A 22,501-nucleotide genomic window follows, 5' to 3' on the forward strand; every position below is an offset into this window, starting at 1 on the left:
GATATGCATAAGAGAATTTTGATAATGATTCTTCTATTACTTGCCTTTAGGGAACTTTTAAAAATTTGGATTGTGATTTTTCGTGAACACATTTTTCAATCATTTTTTTACTTCACATATATTAAATTATTACAGTATATTTTTCTAAAAAATTTCTAAAAATAGAAATCCAAACGGGATCCTTCTCTTACGGGTCTTTAGGGCACCTTCGTGTTCATGGAGCAGGTGATAATATTAGAATTTTTATTATGAAAACATATATCGTGTGTGTGCTAATCTTGTGCTTTAAACTTTTGATAAACATGGAAAGGCAAACCATGAAATTGATCGAATTCTGATCCCACTTGTTACAAATGAATTCTAAAAACATTTTAGAAAGATATAAACAAAGGAAGCGCTTAAATCCAAAACTCTCTATTTCAAACCCTTCTATGTATTTTTCACTCGTATTTTCAACATCAAGACTTACAAAATGCCATAAATCAATTTCAAATTGATAATATACTAACCAACTGATGAAATATTAATAGCAATCCACTACTCCACTTTTTGTTACTCACGCATATAGTTTAATAAATAAAAATTATACATAAAAAAATGCTGGGAAAGTGCGATCAATAGTAGCAAGAGTGCAATTAACGTACACGCCGCCTCCGCGAGTGGTAGCTTGAAACCTCAATCGTTTTCAAATATTACTATCCAACAAAGTTGTAATGCTGTCTATTATTCCACGCTCCTCCAATCTCCAGCCGCCCCGTCGACACACTTCTCTTCCCTCATTTTATCCTGTCCCCATTCTCCTCCGTCTCCAACAACACCCCCCTCCCCCAACCCAAAAAAATAAAAATCCTACTCTCAGTTCACGTGCGTCCCCGTCTCTCTAGTCTTTCCCCACAATCTCCGCCTATTCAAGATTCACAAATACATACGTTACATTCTGTATAATATAGAATACCCTCCGTCCATATATATGCATACGCCTGTACATACACTACTGTGTTTTTTACGTATTCAAAAAACGAAAGTCATCCAGCCGGCTTCAGTCAGTCTTCATATAAAAGGCAGCTCAGATAATACTGACTTTTGCTGAACTTTCGCTGGTTCGTTGGAGTCGGAGGATTTGGCTGTTTGATAAGAGAGTCGTGGTTGAGGATGGCGCTTTTCGATGCGGCTGCGATGATGAAGGGGCTGAGGGCGACTTACGCGAGCGGAAAGACGAGGAGCTACGAATGGAGAGTTTCGCAGTTGAAAGCGTTGCTGAAATTGATGAGCTTTCATGAGAAGGAGATCGTCGATGCTCTTCGCTCCGACCTCTCCAAGCCTGAACTCGAATCTTTCCTTCAGGAGGTGGGGGGGCCCACTTTCTTTTGGCCTTTTTCTAATGATTGGGTTATTTAATGTTGTGTTATTCTCTTTTTCATTTTTTTTGGGGTTGATGGTTTGTAGCTTTGTATATGTTTGTGTTGGATTGGTTTTTATTTTTTATTTTTTTGGAACCTGATTCTGACTGAATTTTTTTTCTTGTGAAAAAAGGATAGTTTTTTTTTTTATTTTGATGGTGAATTATTGAGATAATTTTAAACCGAATTTGTACTTCATTTTCCTTTTTGTTTTACAAAAGATATGGATATGATTCTCACTGGGAATTTACATTTGCTATAATGCATAGGAGCTTGCTCAAATAATTTTTTTTAAAAAAAGCAGGAATGTTAGTAGGAATACTAGTTTTTAGTCTTAAAACTAAATTTAATGGCTATATTTATTTTATTTTATTTGTTAAGGCAATACTTTTGCATCCTAATTGCACCTTTTGAAAAGGGAATTTATTTCTGTCAGCTAATATTAGTAGCTTTTCCCATATCTTTTTTTTAACAAAGAAAATTGAAAAGAAGAAAGAAAAGAAAGATGGATGTATGGATATAAATGTTTGAAAAAGGGCAGATTGCTGGGACTGGGAGGGGATAGTGACAGGAATTTGGCAATGGCAATAAATTTTGCAGCACTTTGTTTTGGAAACTGACTGCGTTTTTTGCAAGAAAATTGCGGCTATGAGCATTTATTGCACACCAGACTAGCTGAATTAATGTGATATTGCTGACTTAATTTCAGAAAATTAAGGTTCTTTTTGCCTGTGTATCATTTTCCAGTGAATGTTAACGGTAATTATATTACTTTTTCATTTTGGATTGTTTCTAATTTTCGTCCGAAGCCTGGGCTTCCACAGTTATGGTGGATGTGATAAATGGGGGGAGGGTACTAGAGGAATGGGAGTTGAGTGCCCTGCTAAAATTCTGGGCGAGGACCTGGTGGAGATTCCACCATTTCAAAAAATGAATGATGCAGATTGAAACTTTGAGAAATTTTGAAAATATAGTAGGTTTGACGGATGAATAATGCCCACTATAATTGTTTATAGTTTTGGTGTCTGCATTTACTGTATTAACTTCTAGAGCACTAGTAATTGCACTGTTAATTGCTATGACCCAGAGCCACCTGATTAGAAGTGTGTGGATTTCTCACATTTTACATCTGATTTAATGTTTTGGAGCTTCTCAACTATGTGTCTGACTTCATCTTGAATAGTGAGACTAAATTGTATAGTCCAGTTCAGACTTGCAAATGCTGTTATTATACTTGTGTTTCTAGCTTAAAATCTCCTTTTTTGTCAACGTTTATGTTATGGAAACTCTTGACTACCTGACATTATCTATCATCTTCTTCATTTCTTATGATTAGATGTTTTGTTCTTAGTTTCTGATGACATATCACGATGCAGATTGCTTTGTTGAAGGAATCATGTGGGTTGGCATTGAAGGAACTACATCGTTGGATGGCACCAGAGAAAGTAATTTCCTTCAAGTTACTTTCTCTTGCTAAATACAGTTTTGTCATTTCTCATTTACAAAATATAACGCAAAAATTTTTGTATTTTCAGGTTAAGACAATGATGACAACATTTCCGTCATCAGCAGAAATTGTTCCGGAACCTCTGGGTGTTGTCTTAGTCATATCAGCTTGGAATTATCCCTTCTGTATGTTAAGAATGGATCCTTGTTACCCATTTTCCTTTTTTCAGCGCCTTCAGATAGCCTGCTTTCATACTTCAAGTGCTTCTAATCTTATGCTCAGTTTAGGATTTGCAGAAAAGTCTACTTATCAAATCAAGGACTATCTATTTAGTTAATAAGTATCCTGGCTATGATTTATCAATTCTGTAGTTTATATCCTTCTTTCCTTATGTACTTTAAAGCCATGCTATTCGTCCCTATAATTGGTACCTGAGCGTATCTGCTGGATGTTGGTTTCATTAACAGATTGCCATGGCTGTACTTCATCAGATCTTTTTTCTTAGATATAACGTTTTCACAGAAAAGATTAATGTGTCCAAATGCTTTTCTGGTTTCTGTTCATTATGTACTGTGTTTACTTTCTAGAGAATATCAAACTTGTCTTATATACCACTTGAATGATGACTTAATAGTAACCTTTTTCTGCTCTTTTGTTTGTTTTTGTTTCCTCTGTCTTGCTCTGCAAACTTCTTCCAGTGTTATCTCTTGATCCCGTTATTGGAGCTATTGCAGCTGGCAATGCTGTGGTTTTGAAACCTTCAGAAATTTCCCCAGCAACATCGTCTGTTCTTGCTAAACTTCTCGGACAGTATATGGATTGTTCAGCTGTTAAAGTTATAGAAGGAGCTGTACCTGAGACAACTGCCCTACTGCAGCAGAAATGGGACAAAATTTTTTATACAGGTTCTTGAATATTGCGTAGTTTATGTTATCTTTCATTCTATTTTAGGAAGAATGTTGATGTAGTCTTGTTGTCTTCCGGATAATAAAGAAAAATAAATATTTGATGGACATGAACAATCATTGAAACCTTCGTCCATCTCTAAATAAGTATTTGTCTCTTTTTAGCCACCTTACCAACCACCTTTGCCAAGAAAGCAAACCACCTGGGCACTAGGCCCAATGTGAGTTGGATCACTTAGCCACGCTTCATAATTGGAAAAACGAGCACCTTGGAAATACATGCTGCTCGACCAAAGAGATGAGGGAGAGTTGGCCAAGATGGGCACTAAATACTTTTCGAGAAATCTCCTCCAAATCACTGTTATGGCTATCGAAATCATGAGCATCAGCATGTAGATTCCAGATCCAAGTGGTAGTATCAGGTCCTTTAGCTATTGTTCTTGAGAAATGACCTGGTTTGGCCCATTCCTTGAAAAATCTTGTGCATCCTTGGATTTCAATAAGTTCATCATGATTTCAGATCCCACAATGAAGAAAGAAAGGGTTCAAGAAATAACATCAGGATTTTCTAGGGTTTTTCTTGGTGGCACTTCCAGAGAACCAACACTGAAAGATTTAGCAAAGTAAAGAACGAACATAATTACTGCCGTACACCTAAGCACTCATTACCTTAAGTGTATCTTCTAAGTTGTTGTAGTTTATATCATGATACTTTATATGGTTGATGAATTTTGATATTCAAATATCTTTTAATTTGATACATTTGTTTAAATCTACAAAAGTAGGTGAAACCATATGAACTGATTCCAGCAATTAAAAAAAAAGGAACTAGTTGAATACTAAAGAAGATTTAACATGTTATAATTATCTTAAGGTGGGTCCCTGCATTGGAATAGAATATTCCAACTTCACAACTGGAATAAGATAACTGTTGTCAACTAGCTTCTATTTTCAAATGTTAAACTTGGCCTGAAAACTACCATTGTTGATTTTTGATCAAACATGTAAGCCTGCAGGAAATGGAAAAGTGGCGCGCATTGTTTCAGCTGCTGCAGCAAAGCATCTAACACCTCTGGTGTTGGAGCTTGGTGGAAAATCTCCGGTTATTGTTGATTCGAATGTTGATCTAAAAGTAATGATTGGCTATTACAAGTTTTTCTTTTTTCTTCCTTTTCTTTGTCCTGCAACTTGTATGCCTAGCCTTGAAAGTGACACTATATATCTTGCACTTTGAAGGTTGCAGCAAGGAGAATTATTGCAGGCAAGTGGGGATGTAATAATGGACAAGCCTGTGTTTCCCCTGATTACGCTATTACAACAAAGGAGTTTGCCCCAGATTTGGTAAGATTCCTTATCAATAGCTATACTTGTGAACTACACAAATAATGAGCTGCGTCTAACTTCTTTTTTTGTCTCCTGTATTGCAGATAGATACTCTGAGATCTGAACTGGAGAAATTCTATGGGAAGGATCCATTAAAATCAAATGATTTATCTCGCATTGTGAATTCCAACCACTTCAATCGCTTAAGTAAGCTATTGGATGATGATAAGATTTCTGGTAAGATAATTCATGGAGGTCAAAAGGACATTGCCAATCTGTGAGTCACGTTTTCTGTTCTTTTAGTGCTTTTGTAGTTTTAGGAACACTAAAGCTAAGTGAGAAATCTTGTTTATGCTTTGTCCTTTCTGTGTGCTAGAAAGATAGCACCTACAATTTTGCTGGATGTCCCAGAAGACTCTCTAATCATGGAGGAGGAGATCTTTGGTCCTTTACTTCCTATTCTCACGGTAATTCTGCTTGCAGTTGAGTTAAATTTGGATATTATCTTAATTTTGGCACCTTTTAAGATTCTTAATAGTAAACAATTCAAGTAGGGGCATTTATGAACAAGATTAGCACATTGCGACCTAATCAGCAGCAGTAGCATTTGTTATGTTGGTTAATTTCTACACTGACTGTCATTTACTAAACATTGATTTAGATCATTACAAGTTTTCTACTCAGTTACTAAAAGAAACATCATTCAATGCTGATGGGCTATAGAGAAGTGATCAAACTAAGAACTACATTAACCAAATTTTGAAATCCCAAAGTGATACAATTAAATTTGAACATCTGATGACTTAGTTAATTTTTTTTTGGGTTCTGTTTCTACAATGCTCTGAAGGATCATCAATTTTTCTTTTTGACGAAGGTTAACAACGTGGAGGACAGTTTTAATATCATTAAATCCAAAGACAAACCACTTGCAGCATATCTATTTACAAACAACAAAAAGCTGAAGGAGAACTTCATCAGGAATATATCAGCTGGGGGTTTGGTTATAAATGACACAACCATGCATGTAAGTATCTGAACTTGAGCTGAATGAAGCTGAACATTTTCGCCTAAATCTGGATTTCTTTGCATCTATTCATATTTATGGTCAACTACACGTTTCATTATATGGGTTCTAACTGTTGCTCAACTAATCAGATATTTATCGCACTTGTTCATTCTTCTTGGTGTTTAGCACAGTTCCTGCCATGCTGATTTTGATTTTAATTTACTCCAGATTCGTATTTTCATGTTTACATAATATTCACATGTTTCATTTTAGGTGTTTTTCCTCCTTTTTTTGCAATCTTTACATGATAGCTTCAGAACTTCAGCTGAAAGATAAACAAAGTGAGTCAGTTTATAGGTAAGCATTTCAAAACACAGTTGAAGAGATATATGCACAGGAAGCTTTCTTCGAACTTGTAGAAGTTGCAAGTTTATTGCACATGTTGGAAAAATAATTAATAGCTGCATAACAGAAACAACAGCACAGTTGATAAAGTAAGGATTGTGGCTTTTGGAGATTTGTTTAGATTAAGTCTGATAAGGATGCACAGGCCATATACAGTGTAAATATGTTTGGCTAATTCTGTGGCGAAATTGGTTATAATTAGCCACAAGAAGAAATGAACCAAATAGAGACAAATGGCTTAAATCAACTCTAAGGAAGAGGAGCCTGTGAACTTTATAAAAGAGAGAGCCTGATCTTCAGACGAAATGTGAGAACATAAGGACTAAGGTAGCCTATGAGCCACTGCTCTTTATATGGCCCTTCTTCCCTCCACTGAAAAGGGAAGTTGAATGCCTTCAAGGTACTGTCCCATCGGAGGCGAATGAGAGAAGGAAAAGCAATGACAGAAGTGGGAAGATAACTGTGTCTTCTTGTAACTTTTCAGCATTTTCCCCTTCATGTATGAGTGAATTTATTTTTTTCCAAAATCAAACATTTCCGTGCTAGTCAATGGGGGATCTGAAATTTGATAAGTTGATGAAGATGACTCCATTAAATGTCTTATTTTGCATTAGAACTGTTGGGACTGGAAAGGGTTTTTTATGTTACCACGAGCAATTAACGAGGGCTACAAGTGCTTCACTTCATGGTACACGATCAAAATCCAGACCATATCAATTAATTCATCTGCATTCTCTTTCTGATGTCTTTGCTTATGTTACCCAAATGCAAAAATTTTCTCTACCCCCTCAGGTTTCTGAGCCAGAATCTAATGGTAGGCATTTAGGCAGCATTGACAATATAGTTTGGGCTTGTAGCAAATGTTTATCAATTCATCCACTGGAATCACATTTTTGAACTTGGTGCAGCTTGCAGTACCTACTTTACCATTTGGAGGGGTAGGAGAAAGTGGAATGGGAGCATACCATGGTAAATTTTCTTTTGACGCCTTCAGCCATAAGAAGGCAGTTCTGCTACGAAGTTTTGCAGGGGATTTATCTTCCAGATACCCTCCCTACACACCAAAGAAGCTGAATCTACTGAAGGCACTAGTGAATGGCAGTTTATTTGGAATCCTTCGTGCTCTATTAGGGTGGCATGATTAGTACCGGTGAAATGATTAATCTTCTGCGTAAATTCACATTTGGAAACTAAAGATTCCCCAAGACTGCTAGGCAGTTGTGGTTGTGTACTGTTTTCTTTTGGTTTAAGTTGGTCTTTGTTTTCTTTCATTTGAAGATGGTGCTTGTGGCTGTGACTTATAAATTCTCTCCATTTAAATTTGTAAATAATCCACTCAGACATTTTTGCACATTTTATTTCACGCACCTTATGACAAGGAAATAATAATAGACACAATAAAAGCAGAACTTTGTACGAAGCCATGCTCTGGTTAATGTATGCCTACTGTTCTTGTAGGAGCTTTTTAACAATGGTTACTCTTAAAAAAATTTTAAGGAATTATGTACCTCCTGAGTTGCTGTAGTTAGAAGCATGAATATTACTCCAGTGTCAATCAATGCCAAACAAAGCTCTGGATGCGCTAGTTATCCCAATAACTTGGTAACCTTATCCTGTATATTCTAAACACATTCTACAAATAACCTAATCTCCATATCAACAAAATGGAGTAGTTAAGCTATTAATAAGAAGCTGATTTTGATCAACAAGAATCTCGTAAAATACTAACAATTTCAGATCTCTGTTCATCTGTGAGTTCTGTTGGAAACTTAACAAGCATTGTTATTATTAAGTTTCCTCTTTCCCCCTGTTCATGTGGCTTTGGCATACCATGTCCTGGTATGATCTTTTGATAACCAGGGTATATGATATCATCAATCGTCAAAATCATCTTCTCTCCACCTAATAAAGGGATTGCGAAAATACAGCCAGTTAGAGCTTTTACCAAAGGGATTTCAACTGCCAACTCCAAATCATCCCCTTCTCTTCTATACATGTGGTGTCGTTTCTCTAAAACTGTGAATATAACATCTGCAGGATCTGCCCCGGGCATCTCGTTTCCCATCCCTTCAAATGTAATCTTTGTTCCTTTTCTCCATCCTGGCTTAACTTTGATGGTTAGCACTTCATCTTCTTGTATTAATTGCCTGTGAAAAGTAAGAACTGATCATGAGCTGATTTCTCTCAAGATTTTGCTTCATCAAATCTTTTACTTCTACGATAGAAGTGCAAAACTTGTAGAACTTATGAAGATCAGTATTTTGTGTCTTCCTCAACTTGTAAACTATGGTGCATATTTAGACAGGTAGCCTAAATATATTCAATGCAGAGAAATGAGCTACGGTCGTCATTTTTGAAATTGAGTCTTGCACAGCAATTTCCTATTCTTCAGTTCATATCAAGTGCCTATACATGTAAACAGATATTCAATATTCAAGTTACTAGACATGTCATATAGCAATACAAAGAAGACATGGAAGAGGATTGACAAATTAACAATTCAGTACTGAAGATTCTGTTCCTGTTTGACTTTAAAATCATGGCCGTATTAAAATTCTTCTCAAGTTATGATAATCTCTGCCATGTGCTAGTCAAGTTGTGTTGGATTGGAGCAGGTTGCCACCTTAAAGCTGCCAAATTCATGAAAAAAAAAAAAGACAAGGACGATGAAACAGTGTGTACCCATCATCAGTTACTGAATCTCTTGTGATCTCCATCTTCTTGATGCATCCAAAGCACAACTCTTCAAGCGTGCACTCGAGAGTCATTTCCATTGCTGGGGGCTTCATTAGCCCATTCGAGTTGGAATACATGATTGTTGTTGAAGCCTTTCGGCTTACACTCCTAGAAAGCGTGCTAGGGAGTGTAGTTGCTTCAGCACTTTTTCGGCGGCTCATGCTTCTCAAGAGATTAGCTGCAGCAGAACGGATTGGGGTTAAACTCCTTTTGCTTGTACTTCTGGACAGAGGAGACGGGCTTGTGTTTCTTGAAGCAGGAGGGCTTGATAGAGGTGAACGTGTGAAGTAGGCTTTCTCATAACTTCCACGCTTTGGTATTCCTCTTGGGGATCCTTCTTCATGGTATCTGCAATCATGCATCCCATTCATGTTTACCTGGTTGCAATTGCTGCGGTCAAGAGCCTGCAGAAAATGTAGTTACCAAACATGAATGTGATCAGACATCTGTTTCTGCATCTAGTTTTAACAGTTCATTAAAATCAATCTAATTTGCCAGACACTAACTTCATAAAATATAGGTTAAAAAACAAAAAAGCCCCCTGTGGTAAGCCTAATACATAGAAAAGCCCCCTATGGTTTCAAAATACACAATACGACACCTCATGCTTTGAACTAAATTATAAAGGTGACGGAATCAGTTAAACTTAACGGAAATGACTTATTGGAACCTAAAAAAAAATTTTTATGCCTAATTTTTATCAAATATACCTGTTCTACCCCTTAACCCTTAATTCTCTCTACTTAGAGAATAAAACAAATGATTTTTTTGAGCTGTCTTTTGCTTAATTATATCAGTGCATTTTGGTCATTTCGTCCATTTCCATTAAGTTTAACGGATTCCGTCACCTTTACAATTTAGTTCAAAGCATGAGGGATCGTGTTGTATATTTTGAAACCATAGAGGGCTTTTCTGTGTATTAGGTTAACCACATGGGGTTTTTTTTTGTTTTTTACCCTAAAATATAATAACAAACATCGAAGAAAATTGCAATTAAGGTTGAGTTTTAGTTCAATGGTCTAAACTATGATTCTTTAAAACTTCTTTTTGTGTCTTGATTAATCATGTATTTATTTGCCTACAATGTTTAAAAATTTACGAACTTGAATATACTGAAATTTCTTGTTATATACTCAACGGTATAATTCAGATGTAACAAGATCATTATACGGATTCATCTACAAAAGATCCGAGTATTGAACTTGTGATTCAATCAAAACTCTGTCCATATATATATTTTTAAACTCTCTCCTTTGTACATCAGTTCACATATCGGGTCGTGCATGAAAGTAAAATCAAGAATCAGACGTAAATAAATATCATAGAGAAAGAGTTTCTTTAGACCCATTTTAGCATGATTATTTTCTGATGTTTTAATATGTTTGGATAGATTAATTAGGCCTCAAACAATCTGGTAAATCGTAATGTATATTTCATAAGACTAAATTTTCAATGAAAACCAATCAAGTATTCAACATGATATATTATACCTTGTGTTCCTTTTCCAGCGATCTATGCTTGTTTGTGTCAGTTGTTTTCAAAGGAGATGGATGCCTCTCCGGATAGCATCTTCTGACAAATGATTTGCATTTTCTACATACGCCTTCTAGGCTGCGGCCACTGTGCAAGTCCGGTGGTGGTGCCTGAGAATGATCTTCCATTGAGAGAGAGAGAGAGAGAGAGGAAGAGAAAAAAAGACAGAGAGGGAGATCATGCATGTAATCCACAAAAAATGGATGGTTAGCCAGCCAAATATAGAGCTGTCTAGGAGATACATAGGATAATATTCCATAATCTCAATTAGTTTTGGAACTAAATCTACTTTGTAGCTTTAAAGCATATTTGGTCGTACCCGAAACTTTGAGTAATGATGATTTACATGCAAGAACTTTTATCTATTGCTGTACAGGTACAAACCTTGAAACTTGGATTTAATTCTTGTTCTCAATCCTGTCTATTGTAATATTAACTATTATAAGCAATATCTTGTTTCTCCAAATTCAAAGAATTTGACTTTGTCGTAATAAGAGCTTGATCATTGTACTTGGCCAAGTAAAAGTGAAATACATATAAAACATGAAATAACCACTGGGCCAATGGCTTAGTGGCCACCAGGGAGGGGCTTAAACCCCTCCTTGGGCTGTAGGTGAGGGTTTAAACCTCACCTGCAGCGAAAAAAATTTAGGAATTGTGCCATAGCACTCCCTTGGTCTAGTTGGATTTGAATACCCATTAGTCCCCTATCAAGACCCAATGCCTTAAGGTTTTGGGTTGGATGTGGTGTCAAGCCCATGGTTGTGGTTCCCATTCTAACTCATGGTTAAATTCTCCCCGAGTTTGGCTATCTCAGAGCCCAACAAGTGGTATCAGAGCTGATGGTTCGGCTGGGCAGTGACTCCAGGATAAAAAGCCAGTGGGAGTGGTAAGGCGTGGCTTGGATAAGAGCGGGGAAAAAAAAAAAACATGCAGACCTGCAGTGAGGCAAGGGCATGTGGGCTCTTGAGCAAGAATCGTACACTCCAGATTGAAGTGGGCTTGATGGAGTGGATGGGCTAGGGAGAGAGGTTCGATGTGGAAGAGATTCACAATTGAGGGGGAGATTGTTGGGATATCAAGTGTGAATCAATATCCCACATCGGAAAGAGATGAGTAGAATGAGGAACATATAAGTGGGAATGATCCATAGACCCAATGCCTTAAGGTTTTGGATTGGATATGGTGTCAAGCCCATGGTTGTGGTTCCCATTCTAGCTCATGATTAAATTCTCCCCGAGTTTGGCTCTCTCAGAGCCCAACATAAAACATCTTATGCCAGAGCTACCATGCATGTATTGACTGCTATTACTATGTGGACAATTGATATTATTGCAACGTCACTTGATACACATGAACTTGTTAATACTTCTAGGATCGAAGGTTGTGGTTTTACTTATTAGTTACTATGTTTTTGTTATTTTAATTGTAGGGATAAATTTTATTATTTTCAAAAAATGATGTGCTGTTTTTAATATGATTTGCATACACTATCCAATGAACTACTCCCTCCATCTCAAAAAGATTATCCAATGGCACACAGTTTTAGAATATTTGAGTCAATTGAAGACACATCAGTAAACAAAATTCAAACTTCCAATAACACCTCCAATCCAATTTATAAGTTGTCTTTTACATGGATGGATTTAATGCAACTCCACAACTAACACACAACTAATGAATTAAGTCACGATATCTTATCTATATCTATCTATCTATACTATAAAGTATCATGAGTCTTGATACTTTGAGGTGTAAGTGTAAGCATTATTGTTGTGATCTTAGTTTTTCTTATTCCTATTATACCTTCATTGATTGATAATTAAAATTTCATATTGTGCCCTTATTATTTAGTGTTGATTAAAGTGCACTATACCATATATATTGGTCTAGAAGAAAATGGTCAATGAGAAGACAAATTGTCATCAATCAGTGGTTAATGAGAAGCCAAAAGGTTAAATTAATAATTAAGTTCACCATACTACACCATATTGATTAAGAAAAAATTAGCAAGAATAATTAAGTTCACCATACTACACCATATTGATTAAGAAAAAAATTAGCAAGAATAATTTCAAAATACTTAGGATACAAGGTCCACAAGCACTAAAACTAATGAATATTTATTCTATGTACATTTTTAATTGTATTATACCTTTCAAAGTTGTGTTTATATGGTCATTCTGTCCCATTTTTTTACAATTCTTAATGTTTTAAACTCTAAATGTCATCAAAATGTTGCTTGCAAAGGTTTTTCTCAAATTTGTCGTAAATTTTGATTTACAAATTAGTCTTTTGAGGAGTGTGTCGTTGGCAAATAAAAATCATTGCTTCATTTTTGTTGATGAAATTTTGTCAAACCATCAGTGAAGGCTTGCTTAATTATGCACAAAACTTGGGAATGAAATAATCATATGGTCAGGGGGGAAGAAAAAAGTTCCCCTCCTGCAGTTATGATGGTAATTAATTTAATGTGACGTTCCGCTCTAAAACTGGTCATTGATTACTTCATTTCCTTCCACTTCATCCCATTTTTCCACTATTCCTAGCTTCCTACAACTCTTCAACAACCATTGCTAAAATGAAAAAAAGGAGCAATAAAGAGATAGTGTTAATCATTAATTGAGCCATTCATATCCCATAAAATGGTCTAAATCAAGATTTATTGAAGAGTAAAGCTGTAAATATACTTTTCAAATTGCATGAAAAGGAAGGCCTACTTATGAAGAGGGCAAATATTATTGGAACATATGAAGGTATAGATTCAGAACTGCAATTTGCATATACTTGAGAGCGGTTGTAGAGAATCTTAAAATATTATTTTAGTCTCGTCTAAGTTTCCTAAGAAACTATATGAGTTTAGACCTAAGAGATTCTTGAATTCTTGAATTTATTTAAGAGACCATGACTTCCAACTCATTCCACTTGGAATTAGAAGAGGGAGTTATCTTGAGTATCACTTTTGCTATGGTTACAATGAGCATGTCAGCAAATATTTTGCTCAAGTTTGATTGCACATATAGGGTTGAAACATGCTAAAAAATTTCCTCTTCTTGATGTTGCAATTCCAGTAAAGTATACTGTAATTCAACTTAGATATGATGACCTTCCATCTTCAAAGTTTTAACAAAGGTAGAATGCATAATAACCATTTAGGTTTTTTCTTTAATGCAATAAATATTGTATATGACTTGCAATTGCTTATTTTGTTTGTCACAGCCTTTTTTGTCAATATTATTTATCAATCAAAATTAATGCAAAGAAAGTTAGTATATATTAAAGGTGTTATATCTTGAGAAAGTATATTTATGTGCAAAGCACGTGAGGTATTACTAGTGCTTATCAGGGTAAACATGAAAAGCGCATATTAAATTTTTACCCAATATAAAAGTGAACAAATATTTTGGGACATTCAAAAATAGTAATACGAACATTTCTTTTTGGGAGATAGGGAGTATTTTTTTAGTAAACAGGAACTCAATTACAACTAGATTTGTAAATTTAAATAGCCAAAATAGTCAAAACACGTCATGTGTATTGATTTTAGATATTCTATATCACATCATGTTCATTGATTCTAGATATTCTATATTACAAACTAACATAGATTCATGTTCTCTTCATTCTTATTATTCATCTGGGACTTGTGCATGATGGCTGCTCAAAATCTGACCCTTTCGTCCCTTAAATTCCTCATGAATCCCAAGTGTATTGACCTGCTGCTTCATAGCATGGAAATGCATGAGCCATCTCACGAATTTGTCTACAATTACAATTAACTTTACCTATCACTTTCTTTGTAATTCTATCCAATATTCACATCTTTGGCAAACAACGTTACAGTTTACCTATATCAGTTTTGATTACTACCCCTTTTCCGTCCTTTTTTACTGCATAATTACCGCTTTTAGTATGCTATGCACCTTGCAGAGGTTGCTCTAATTGGCTGGGCTATCTAATTCACTCTATTTGCCATATAACAAAGTTGGTCTAATGGATTGTCTAATTCATTCTATAAGCCATTTTATGGCAAATATCTACTGAATCCACAATAGTGAGAGTTTTCTCCCGGTTTGTTCCAATATCAATATTAACTTTGACAAACATAAACCAAAGAACTTGGTTTAGACAAATGAATCAAAACAATTGAAAATAATAGACAAATGTAAATATCCAAGAATTTAAAAATTTATCCTTCTATAGGTTTTTCCCACAACCAGAGAACATATTTGGCATTTGAAGAATAACACGAGCAAAAAACATGTAAGCTCATGTTTTTTCTCCCAATATCCCCTCTCATTCTACCAATTGTCATGTAATTCTAACATAAAAGGTTACTATTATACAAACTACTCTCAAATAGTAGTAGAGTCAAGACCCTGCACTGAGTGGTGTTAAATTTGAGATGTGGTAGAATAAGTCAATGCTGAACACTTTTTTTTTTTTTTTTCTCAAATGTGGCTAACTAAAAAATCATTCAACAATTGATCCTCATGAATTATGCACATTGGCGGATTAAAAGGAGGCAGGAAAGGGCAGCGGCCCTCCTAAGATTTTGAAAATCTCATATATCCTCTTAAAGTTGTAAGAATTTAATTTATATATTTATGAAAATTAGAGTTTGTCCCCCTAATTTTTTACGAAAACCTAAAATTACCTCCTTCAGTATACATCTTTGCTAGTCTTGCCCCCATCTTTCTTTTCTAGTTTGGCCCCACCTGTTGATCTCTGTTTCTGCCAGTGATTATGTAGCCATCTTTTAATAATGTTTATTGTTGAAAAATTTCCCTTAACAATTGCACTTAATATAAGGACTATTTTTTGAGGGGTTAAAAAAATGGACGTACAATATATTTTTCAGTTTTTAGTTTGAAATATATTATGAAATCTTAAGATATTTAACTGTAACTTTTCCCAAATATTTTGTGACTCGCTAGCCATTTGAACTTTTCATTTAAACATCTATATATAACTTCATAAAATTTCATAAGTGAAAAGGTAAAATTTGATACTTCACGTGAACATATAATATGCAAAATAATTAATTCTAAAATATATATATAGTTAAGGCAAAATCTCCTGTCTTAATATTGTAGGAGAATAATTTTTGGAATAAATCTTCAAAATAATTGATGTCTTAATATCGTGCAAATGATTTTAATATATATATTTATTGTTTTAAAATTTAACTCATTTTTTGGTATTGTTTCAAATTCTTTGGGTTAATGTGCTTCTCTAAATGACATAAATCTGGCATACAATTCATTTTCTAGAAATATTCAAACAAGTCTTGGTTCACTTCCAAGTTTGAACTTTCTAAATCTCTCAAATAATCAATTTTTTGGTTAGATTCCTCCAAACTTTTCATCACCATATCTAAATCTTCTTGATTTGTCAAACACTTGGTTGGGCACATCCCAAATTCTTTATCGATAGATGTTTTTGTTCGATATAACGACTCAAGTTAACCGAAAAGATAAAATTATACGTTTTAATTAGTTGGAGGGCTAAAATTTATCAGTTAATAATTAGAGGGTCAAAAGCTGAACTTTGTAATAGTTTGAGGGCCACTAGCATCTCATGAATCCTTTATTTTTGTTAGACATAACCACTCAAGTTGACGGAAGGGTTAGAATTATATGTTTTAATTAGTTGGAGGGCTAAATTTTATTAGTTAATAGTTTGTGGGCTAAAAGTTGAATTTCGTAATAGTTCGAAGGCCATCAGAGCATTAATTATATTCTACCAGTCTTAATTGAATATTCAGAAATAGAATTTCTCTACCTCTATTTGAATATTTGAAACTTATTGGGGATCATTTGATATTTTCATAATTTCATAATGTTATATTTCAAAACAAATTCAAATTTATTTTTGTAAAATTGGTGGTCAAAACTAGCTAGAATACTTTGTGTCTTGCGTTTTTAGCTCATTCTGGCAAGATAAATGCAACCCTAACAAAAAAAAAAAGACCCATTTGTTTATTTACAAAGAGGACATAAATGGCATGAAATGCTCATTTCTATTGTTCATCCTATTATAAGTTTGTCATTGCTAATCTACAAGGGTGTAGGAATACCTATCTCTTTACCTGAAGGACAGCATACCTCCTATTTGTGGCGATCATTGAATTTTTTGCCACAGATTTACTCATTTTATCAAACAACAATAAAGTAAAATTTGAAACTTTCATAAAAAAATTAGCAGAACTCTGCAAGAATCTCAAGACTAATGCAGACGAGCAAAGCAGGGAAAGTATGTGAACTTGAATATTATAAAACACACATAAGTAGAAAATGTGCATTAAAATATTTTATTACCTCGCATATTGTGATCACTAGGATATATTTTTGTTTTTTCTAGGGAAGCACTAGGATATAAAACAAAAAAGAATAAACCTTGTTATTAATATGAAAATATAATATATTGATGGGTTACTAAATAACTTGGGTTAACCATTTTGAACTTGTAATTCCACTCAAAAGTTTCTTGAATCAGCTTGTGGGCTCCGGACTTTGTTCGACTCAAAAGTTGCTTGAGTGAGCCTATGGGCTCGGGCCTTCACAAATATGGTTGTTTCGAAATTTTTTTGCCGGCTCATGCTTTTCAAGAGATTAGCTGGAGAAGAAAAGATTGGGGTTAGGCTCCCTTTGCTTGTGTTTCTAAACAGAGGACACAGGTTAGTGCTTTTTGGGTGCGATAAAGGCCTTGTGCTTTTTGAAGCAAAAGGGAGAGGTGAACATGTGAAGTAAGCTTTCTCAAAACTTCCTTGCATTGGTATTCCTCTTGGGAATCCCTCTTCATTGTATTTGAAATAATGCATTCCATTCATGTTTATTTGACTGCAATTGCTACGATCATGAGCTTGAAGAAATACATTATCAAACATAAATGTAACCTAACATGTATTTTTGCATTCTAGTTTAAACATTTCATTCAAATTAATCAAATTCCTACTGTATTAACTTCATGTAGTATTATAAAAATAAAAAATAAGTATATAGAAGAAAAGTTGATGTGAAGCTTGATTTTTGGTTCAACAATCATCTAATTCTTTTGAACTTTTTTTTTCTTGATTAATTACGTATTTATTTACCTCCAACTTTAAAAGTCAAGTTTAGAATTTACATCCTTGAATGTACCAAAACTTTTTATCATGTACTCAACAATAATTCACATGAAACAAAGATCATTATATGGATTATCTACAAATGATTTGAGTACTGAACTTTTTATTCAATCAAAACTTGGTCCAAAATTTTAAACTCTCTCCTTGCTACATCTATGCACATTTTTGGTCGTGCATGAAAGGAGAATCAAGATTTAGAGATAAACATAAATCATAGAGAACGGTTTTCTTTAGATTCATTTGAGCATGTTTACAATCTAAAGTTTAATATGTTTGGATAGATAAATTAGACCTCAAACAATTTGGTAAATCCTAATGTAGATTTGATAGGACTAAATTTTCAATGGAAATCAGTCGATAAAACTGAAACCTATTTTTGATGACATTGTGTTCCTCTTTCCATCAATCTATGCTTGTCTGTTCCATTTGTTTTCAAAGGAGATGGATGCCTCTCTGCATAGCATCTTGCGACAAATAATTTACATTTTCTACAAATGCCTCCTAGGCTGCAGCCATTATACAAGTCCAGTTGTGGTGCTTCAGAATGATTTTCCATTGAGAAAGACATAAAGAGATAAGGGAAGAGAAAGGGAGATCATGCATGTATCCACAAAAATGTATGATTAGCCGAATATAGAGCCATCTACTTTGGCTGTTTAATTTTTGTTAATTATTGAAAGTTATGTGCTCTACTAGTTTTAGGACTAAATCAACATCGTAACTTTAAAGTTTTTGGTTATATCCTAAACTTTGAGGGATGATGATTCACTGCTTGAAATTTTATCTATTTTTGTACAAACCTTTAAATTTGGATTGAATTCTTGCCCTGAATCATGACGATAGTAACCAACATAAGTAAAATATCATTTTTCTGAATTAAAGAATTTGACTTTGTGATCGTAAGAGCTTGATTATTGTATTTGACCAAGTCAAAGTGAAATACATATAAAACATGGAAGGACAAATTATCTCAAGTTAAGAATTATTTGCGAGCACATAAATGATATATACTATATCTTGTGATTTGACCACTACTATTAGCTCTCTTTATCATGGATGATGGTTAATTGGTATTGTTGTATGATGTTGCTATGACATGATATAATTTGTGTTTTATATTCCATGGCTCATGACGTAGTACACATGAACATTAGCTACATGTATTGACTATAGCTCTCTATCTTGCATTATGAATGCGTTGACTACTATTAAACTATTAGATATAGTTAATGATGACTCTTCATTGGAAGTTAAAGAAGAACGGAAAGGTTTGCACACCAATTCAAGTGTCTTGATGTTTGGGATTTCTAAGAGTTATGCCTAATGTAAACTAGTACAACTCTTAAGGAAGTGTCCAGTCATTTGAATTGTGCCTGTTCATTTAAAAGGGGCCTAATCAGGAAGAAGTATGTTTCCAAAAGACATGACATTTCTTTTGGATTGTCTGAACGTTATAAATAAGGATGTTCAGATATTAAAAAAACTCACTTTTTTTACTTCTAGATTTATCGTACTTCTACTTCTTATCAAAACAATAATTCTCTGAACCGTTCTTGGGAGAATTTCATCATATTACTGTGTGAAAATTATGGTTGGCTTTGTTATTCCTAGAGGGAATTGCCACAAACTCAATAGTAGAATAGTGGGGCTAAATTTCTTTAAGAAAAGTGAATCTTCACGTCAAAACCATTTTCCGCAGTTGTAGTTGAAACTTCTCTAACAATCTTAAGGAAATTCCAACATGAAGGGCACCAATTTGGATAATGTTCTGAACAAATTTTTCAACTCTGATATGATAAAGTTGGATCATTTTGATCGCACCACTTTCACCCATTGGAAAGACAAGTTGTTGTTTCTTCTCATGGAATTGGGCATTGCATACCTATTGGCTGATAATTTGCCAAAGATTCCTGAACCATCTGATGGCGAGTCTAATGAGATCAAGGCAAGCTGCAAGAAATGTGAGGAAGACAAAGTTCGTTGTAGGGGCTTCATCTTAAATGCCTTGTTTGACTGTCTATATGATCTCTTTTGTTCTCTTAAATCATCACAAGAATCTGAAAGGCTTTAGAGAACAAATACGTGTCTGAAAAACAAGGTACGGACATATTTTTAACTATGAAGCTCTTTGAGTTTCAAATGATGGATAACAAATTTGTGATAAATCAAGTGGATGAATTACTTCTGTTAGTGTCTAGACTAAAGGATTTAAGTATTGAAGTGTTGGATCAACTTCAAGTGGGTGCTGTGATTGCAAAATTACTATCCATTTGGAATGATTATAGAAAGAAATTGTTGCACACTCCTGAAAATTTCACCATAGACCAACTTACGAAGCATATCCGAATTGAAGAGGAAACTTGTATTCGTGAGGATAAGTTTGCTTTGGAATCTGGTACGAAGGTGAATAATATTGAGTCTAATGCTAATAAAAAATTTGGGAAATAAGAGAAAACATAGAGATATGTCTTCTAGAAATTCTACGAACAATAAGATAGACAAGTCATGTTTTTTCTGTGAAAAGAAAGGGCATTTTAAGATAGAATGCAGGTTCTACAAGAAATTGAAGATAGAGACAAATGCTAGACAAAAGAAGGCAAATGTTGTTGAAGATCTTCTTCCCAATAATTCAGAAATTGTTGCTATGGCTGGTAGACTTTCTATCAATGTGGTAACTGAATGCAACTTGACAAATTGCCAATCTAATGATTGGTGGTATGATTCGAGTGCTACAGTTCATATATGCAATGACAAGAATTTATTCAAAGATTATCAAGTTGCTACCCCAAATGAGATTGTTGTGTTAATGGGAAATGATAACACATCCGATGTGCTTGGAAAGGGGACGGTTGAAGTGGAGTTTACTTCTGGCAAAACGTTGGTTTTGACCATTAGTTATCATGTTCCTGACATAAGAAGAATCCAGTTTCCACAAGCGTACTTTGCAACAAGAAATTGAAAGTTGTCATAGAAGCAGAAAAAGTAATTCTATCAAAAAATAATGTATTTGTTGGCCAAGGATATTCATGTAATGGCATGTGCAAACTAAGTATCAATAAAGTTATTATTTATACTTATTTGATTGAGTCTTCTATTAATTTATGGCATGCTCGTTTGTCACATGTTAATTTTAGATCAATCAAGTTCATGTCAAAACATGGATTAATTTTCTGCACAAATGACAACTTTGGAAAATGTGAAACATGTCTACAAGCAAAGATGACTAAGAAACCTTTTCCAAAGAATGAATGAACTTCTAAATTACTTGAAATTATACATTCTGATATATGTGAATTGAATGGTCATTTAACAAGGGGATGGAAATAGATATTTCATAATTTTTATAGATAATCATTCTAGATCTACACATGTTTATTTACTGAGAATAAAAAATCAAGCATTTGATATGTTTAAATTGTTTAAGACCTTGGTTGAAAATCAGTTGGAAAGGAAAATTAAAATCCTACAAAGTGATCGAGGAGGCGAATATTTTTCAAATGAATTTTCTAATTTTTGTGAAGAAAATGGTTTGATCCATCAAACAAGTGCACCATACACTCCTTAACAAAATGGTTTAACCGAAAGGAAAAATAGAACATTGGTTGATATGGTAAATGCTATGCTTATACATGCTAGATTACCATTTAACCTTTGGAGAGAAGCTTTATTAACCGCATGTCATGTACATAATCGAATACCTTCAAAGAAGGCAAAAGTTTCGTCATATGAACTATGGAAAGGAAGAAAACCTAATTTAAATTATTTGAGTGTATGGGGTTGTACAGCCTATTATAAGGTTCCTGACATAAAAGAACAAAATTAGAACCAAGAGCTTTAAAGAGTGTTTTTGTGGGATATGCTGAAAATTCTAAAACATATTGATTATTAGATTTAGACTCAAATACAATAGTGGAGTCTAGAGATGTTGAGTTTTTAGAAACAAACTTTCTAAGTGGTTCAATTTCTAAACCAAATTCTATATTACCACAAAATATGAATATGAATCCTAATTCCTCTACAAATGTTAATAAAAGGAAAATAGTTGAAACTCCTAGTGAACCTAGGAGGAGTAAGAGAGCAAGAAAAGAGTAAAATTTGGATCCAAATTATATTTATTCACAATCTTTAGTTTCTTTAGTTGAAAGTAATAGGAATGGGGTATTCAATAAAATACCTATACTTTTACATTTGGAAGAGGATCCTAAAACTTATAAAGAAACATTAACTTCAAGGGACTCAACTTTTTGAAAAGAAGCAATTAATGATGAGATGAATTCTCTTGTGTCAAATGGTACATTGATGTTATGTGAATTACCTCCTAATTGTAAACCTATAGGATGTAAGTGGATTTTTAAAAGAAAACATAACATTGATGGTTCGTTACCAATCTTCAAAGCAAGACTTGTAGCAAAAGATTTTAAACAAAAGGAAAGAATTGATTATTTTGACACGTATGCTCCTGTTCCAAGAATTACTTCTATAAGAGTGTTGTTTGTTCTAGCATCCATATATGATTTATGTATTCATCAAATGGATGTTAAAACAGCATTTTTAAATGGAGATATAGACGAGAAGTATACATGGAGTAACCCGAAGGGTTTGTACTTCCTGGGAATG

General features: G+C 34.2%; 2 protein-coding genes across 2 annotated transcripts; one reads left to right on the forward strand and one right to left on the reverse strand.

The window, feature by feature from the left end:
* The first annotated feature begins 798 nt into the window (after positions 1-798).
* Positions 799-7,906, forward strand: LOC113748890 (aldehyde dehydrogenase family 3 member H1). The gene is made up of 10 exons (XM_027292478.1): positions 799-1,347; positions 2,777-2,845; positions 2,936-3,032; positions 3,546-3,752; positions 4,769-4,884; positions 4,989-5,093; positions 5,180-5,352; positions 5,452-5,542; positions 5,950-6,099; positions 7,395-7,906. The coding sequence occupies exons 1-10, from the start codon at positions 1,153-1,155 to the stop codon at positions 7,629-7,631; spliced, it is 1,440 nt and encodes a 479-aa protein (XP_027148279.1). The 5' UTR covers positions 799-1,152; the 3' UTR covers positions 7,632-7,906.
* Positions 7,907-8,188: 282 nt separating this feature from the next.
* On the reverse strand, positions 8,189-10,883 carry LOC113750746 (dnaJ protein homolog). The gene is made up of 3 exons (XM_027294687.1): positions 10,713-10,883; positions 9,169-9,626; positions 8,189-8,633 (listed from the first exon to the last, which is right to left on the reverse strand). Exons 1-3 carry the CDS (start codon positions 10,881-10,883, stop codon positions 8,189-8,191), a joined length of 1,074 nt encoding a protein of 357 aa, XP_027150488.1.
* Between the last annotated feature and the right edge of the window lie 11,618 nt (positions 10,884-22,501).

Source organism: Coffea eugenioides, chromosome 10 (genome assembly GCF_003713205.1).
Source record: "Coffea eugenioides isolate CCC68of chromosome 10, Ceug_1.0, whole genome shotgun sequence".
NCBI classification, from domain to species: Eukaryota; Viridiplantae; Streptophyta; class Magnoliopsida; order Gentianales; family Rubiaceae; genus Coffea; species Coffea eugenioides.

Coding starts and splice junctions, on each gene's coding strand:
- LOC113748890 (XM_027292478.1), top strand. CDS start 1,153: ATGGCGCTTTTCGATGCGGCTGCGATGATGAAGGGGCTGAGGGCGACT. Junction 4,885..4,988: donor ATTCGAATGTTGATCTAAAA/GTAATGATTGGC, acceptor TGCACTTTGAAG/GTTGCAGCAAGGAGAATTAT. Junction 5,094..5,179: donor AGGAGTTTGCCCCAGATTTG/GTAAGATTCCTT, acceptor CCTGTATTGCAG/ATAGATACTCTGAGATCTGA.
- LOC113750746 (XM_027294687.1), bottom strand. CDS start 10,883: ATGGAAGATCATTCTCAGGCACCACCACCGGACTTGCACAGTGGCCGC. Junction 9,627..10,712: donor CGCTGGAAAAGGAACACAAG/GTATAATATATC, acceptor CATTTTCTGCAG/GCTCTTGACCGCAGCAATTG. Junction 8,634..9,168: donor GATTCAGTAACTGATGATGG/GTACACACTGTT, acceptor TACTTTTCACAG/GCAATTAATACAAGAAGATG.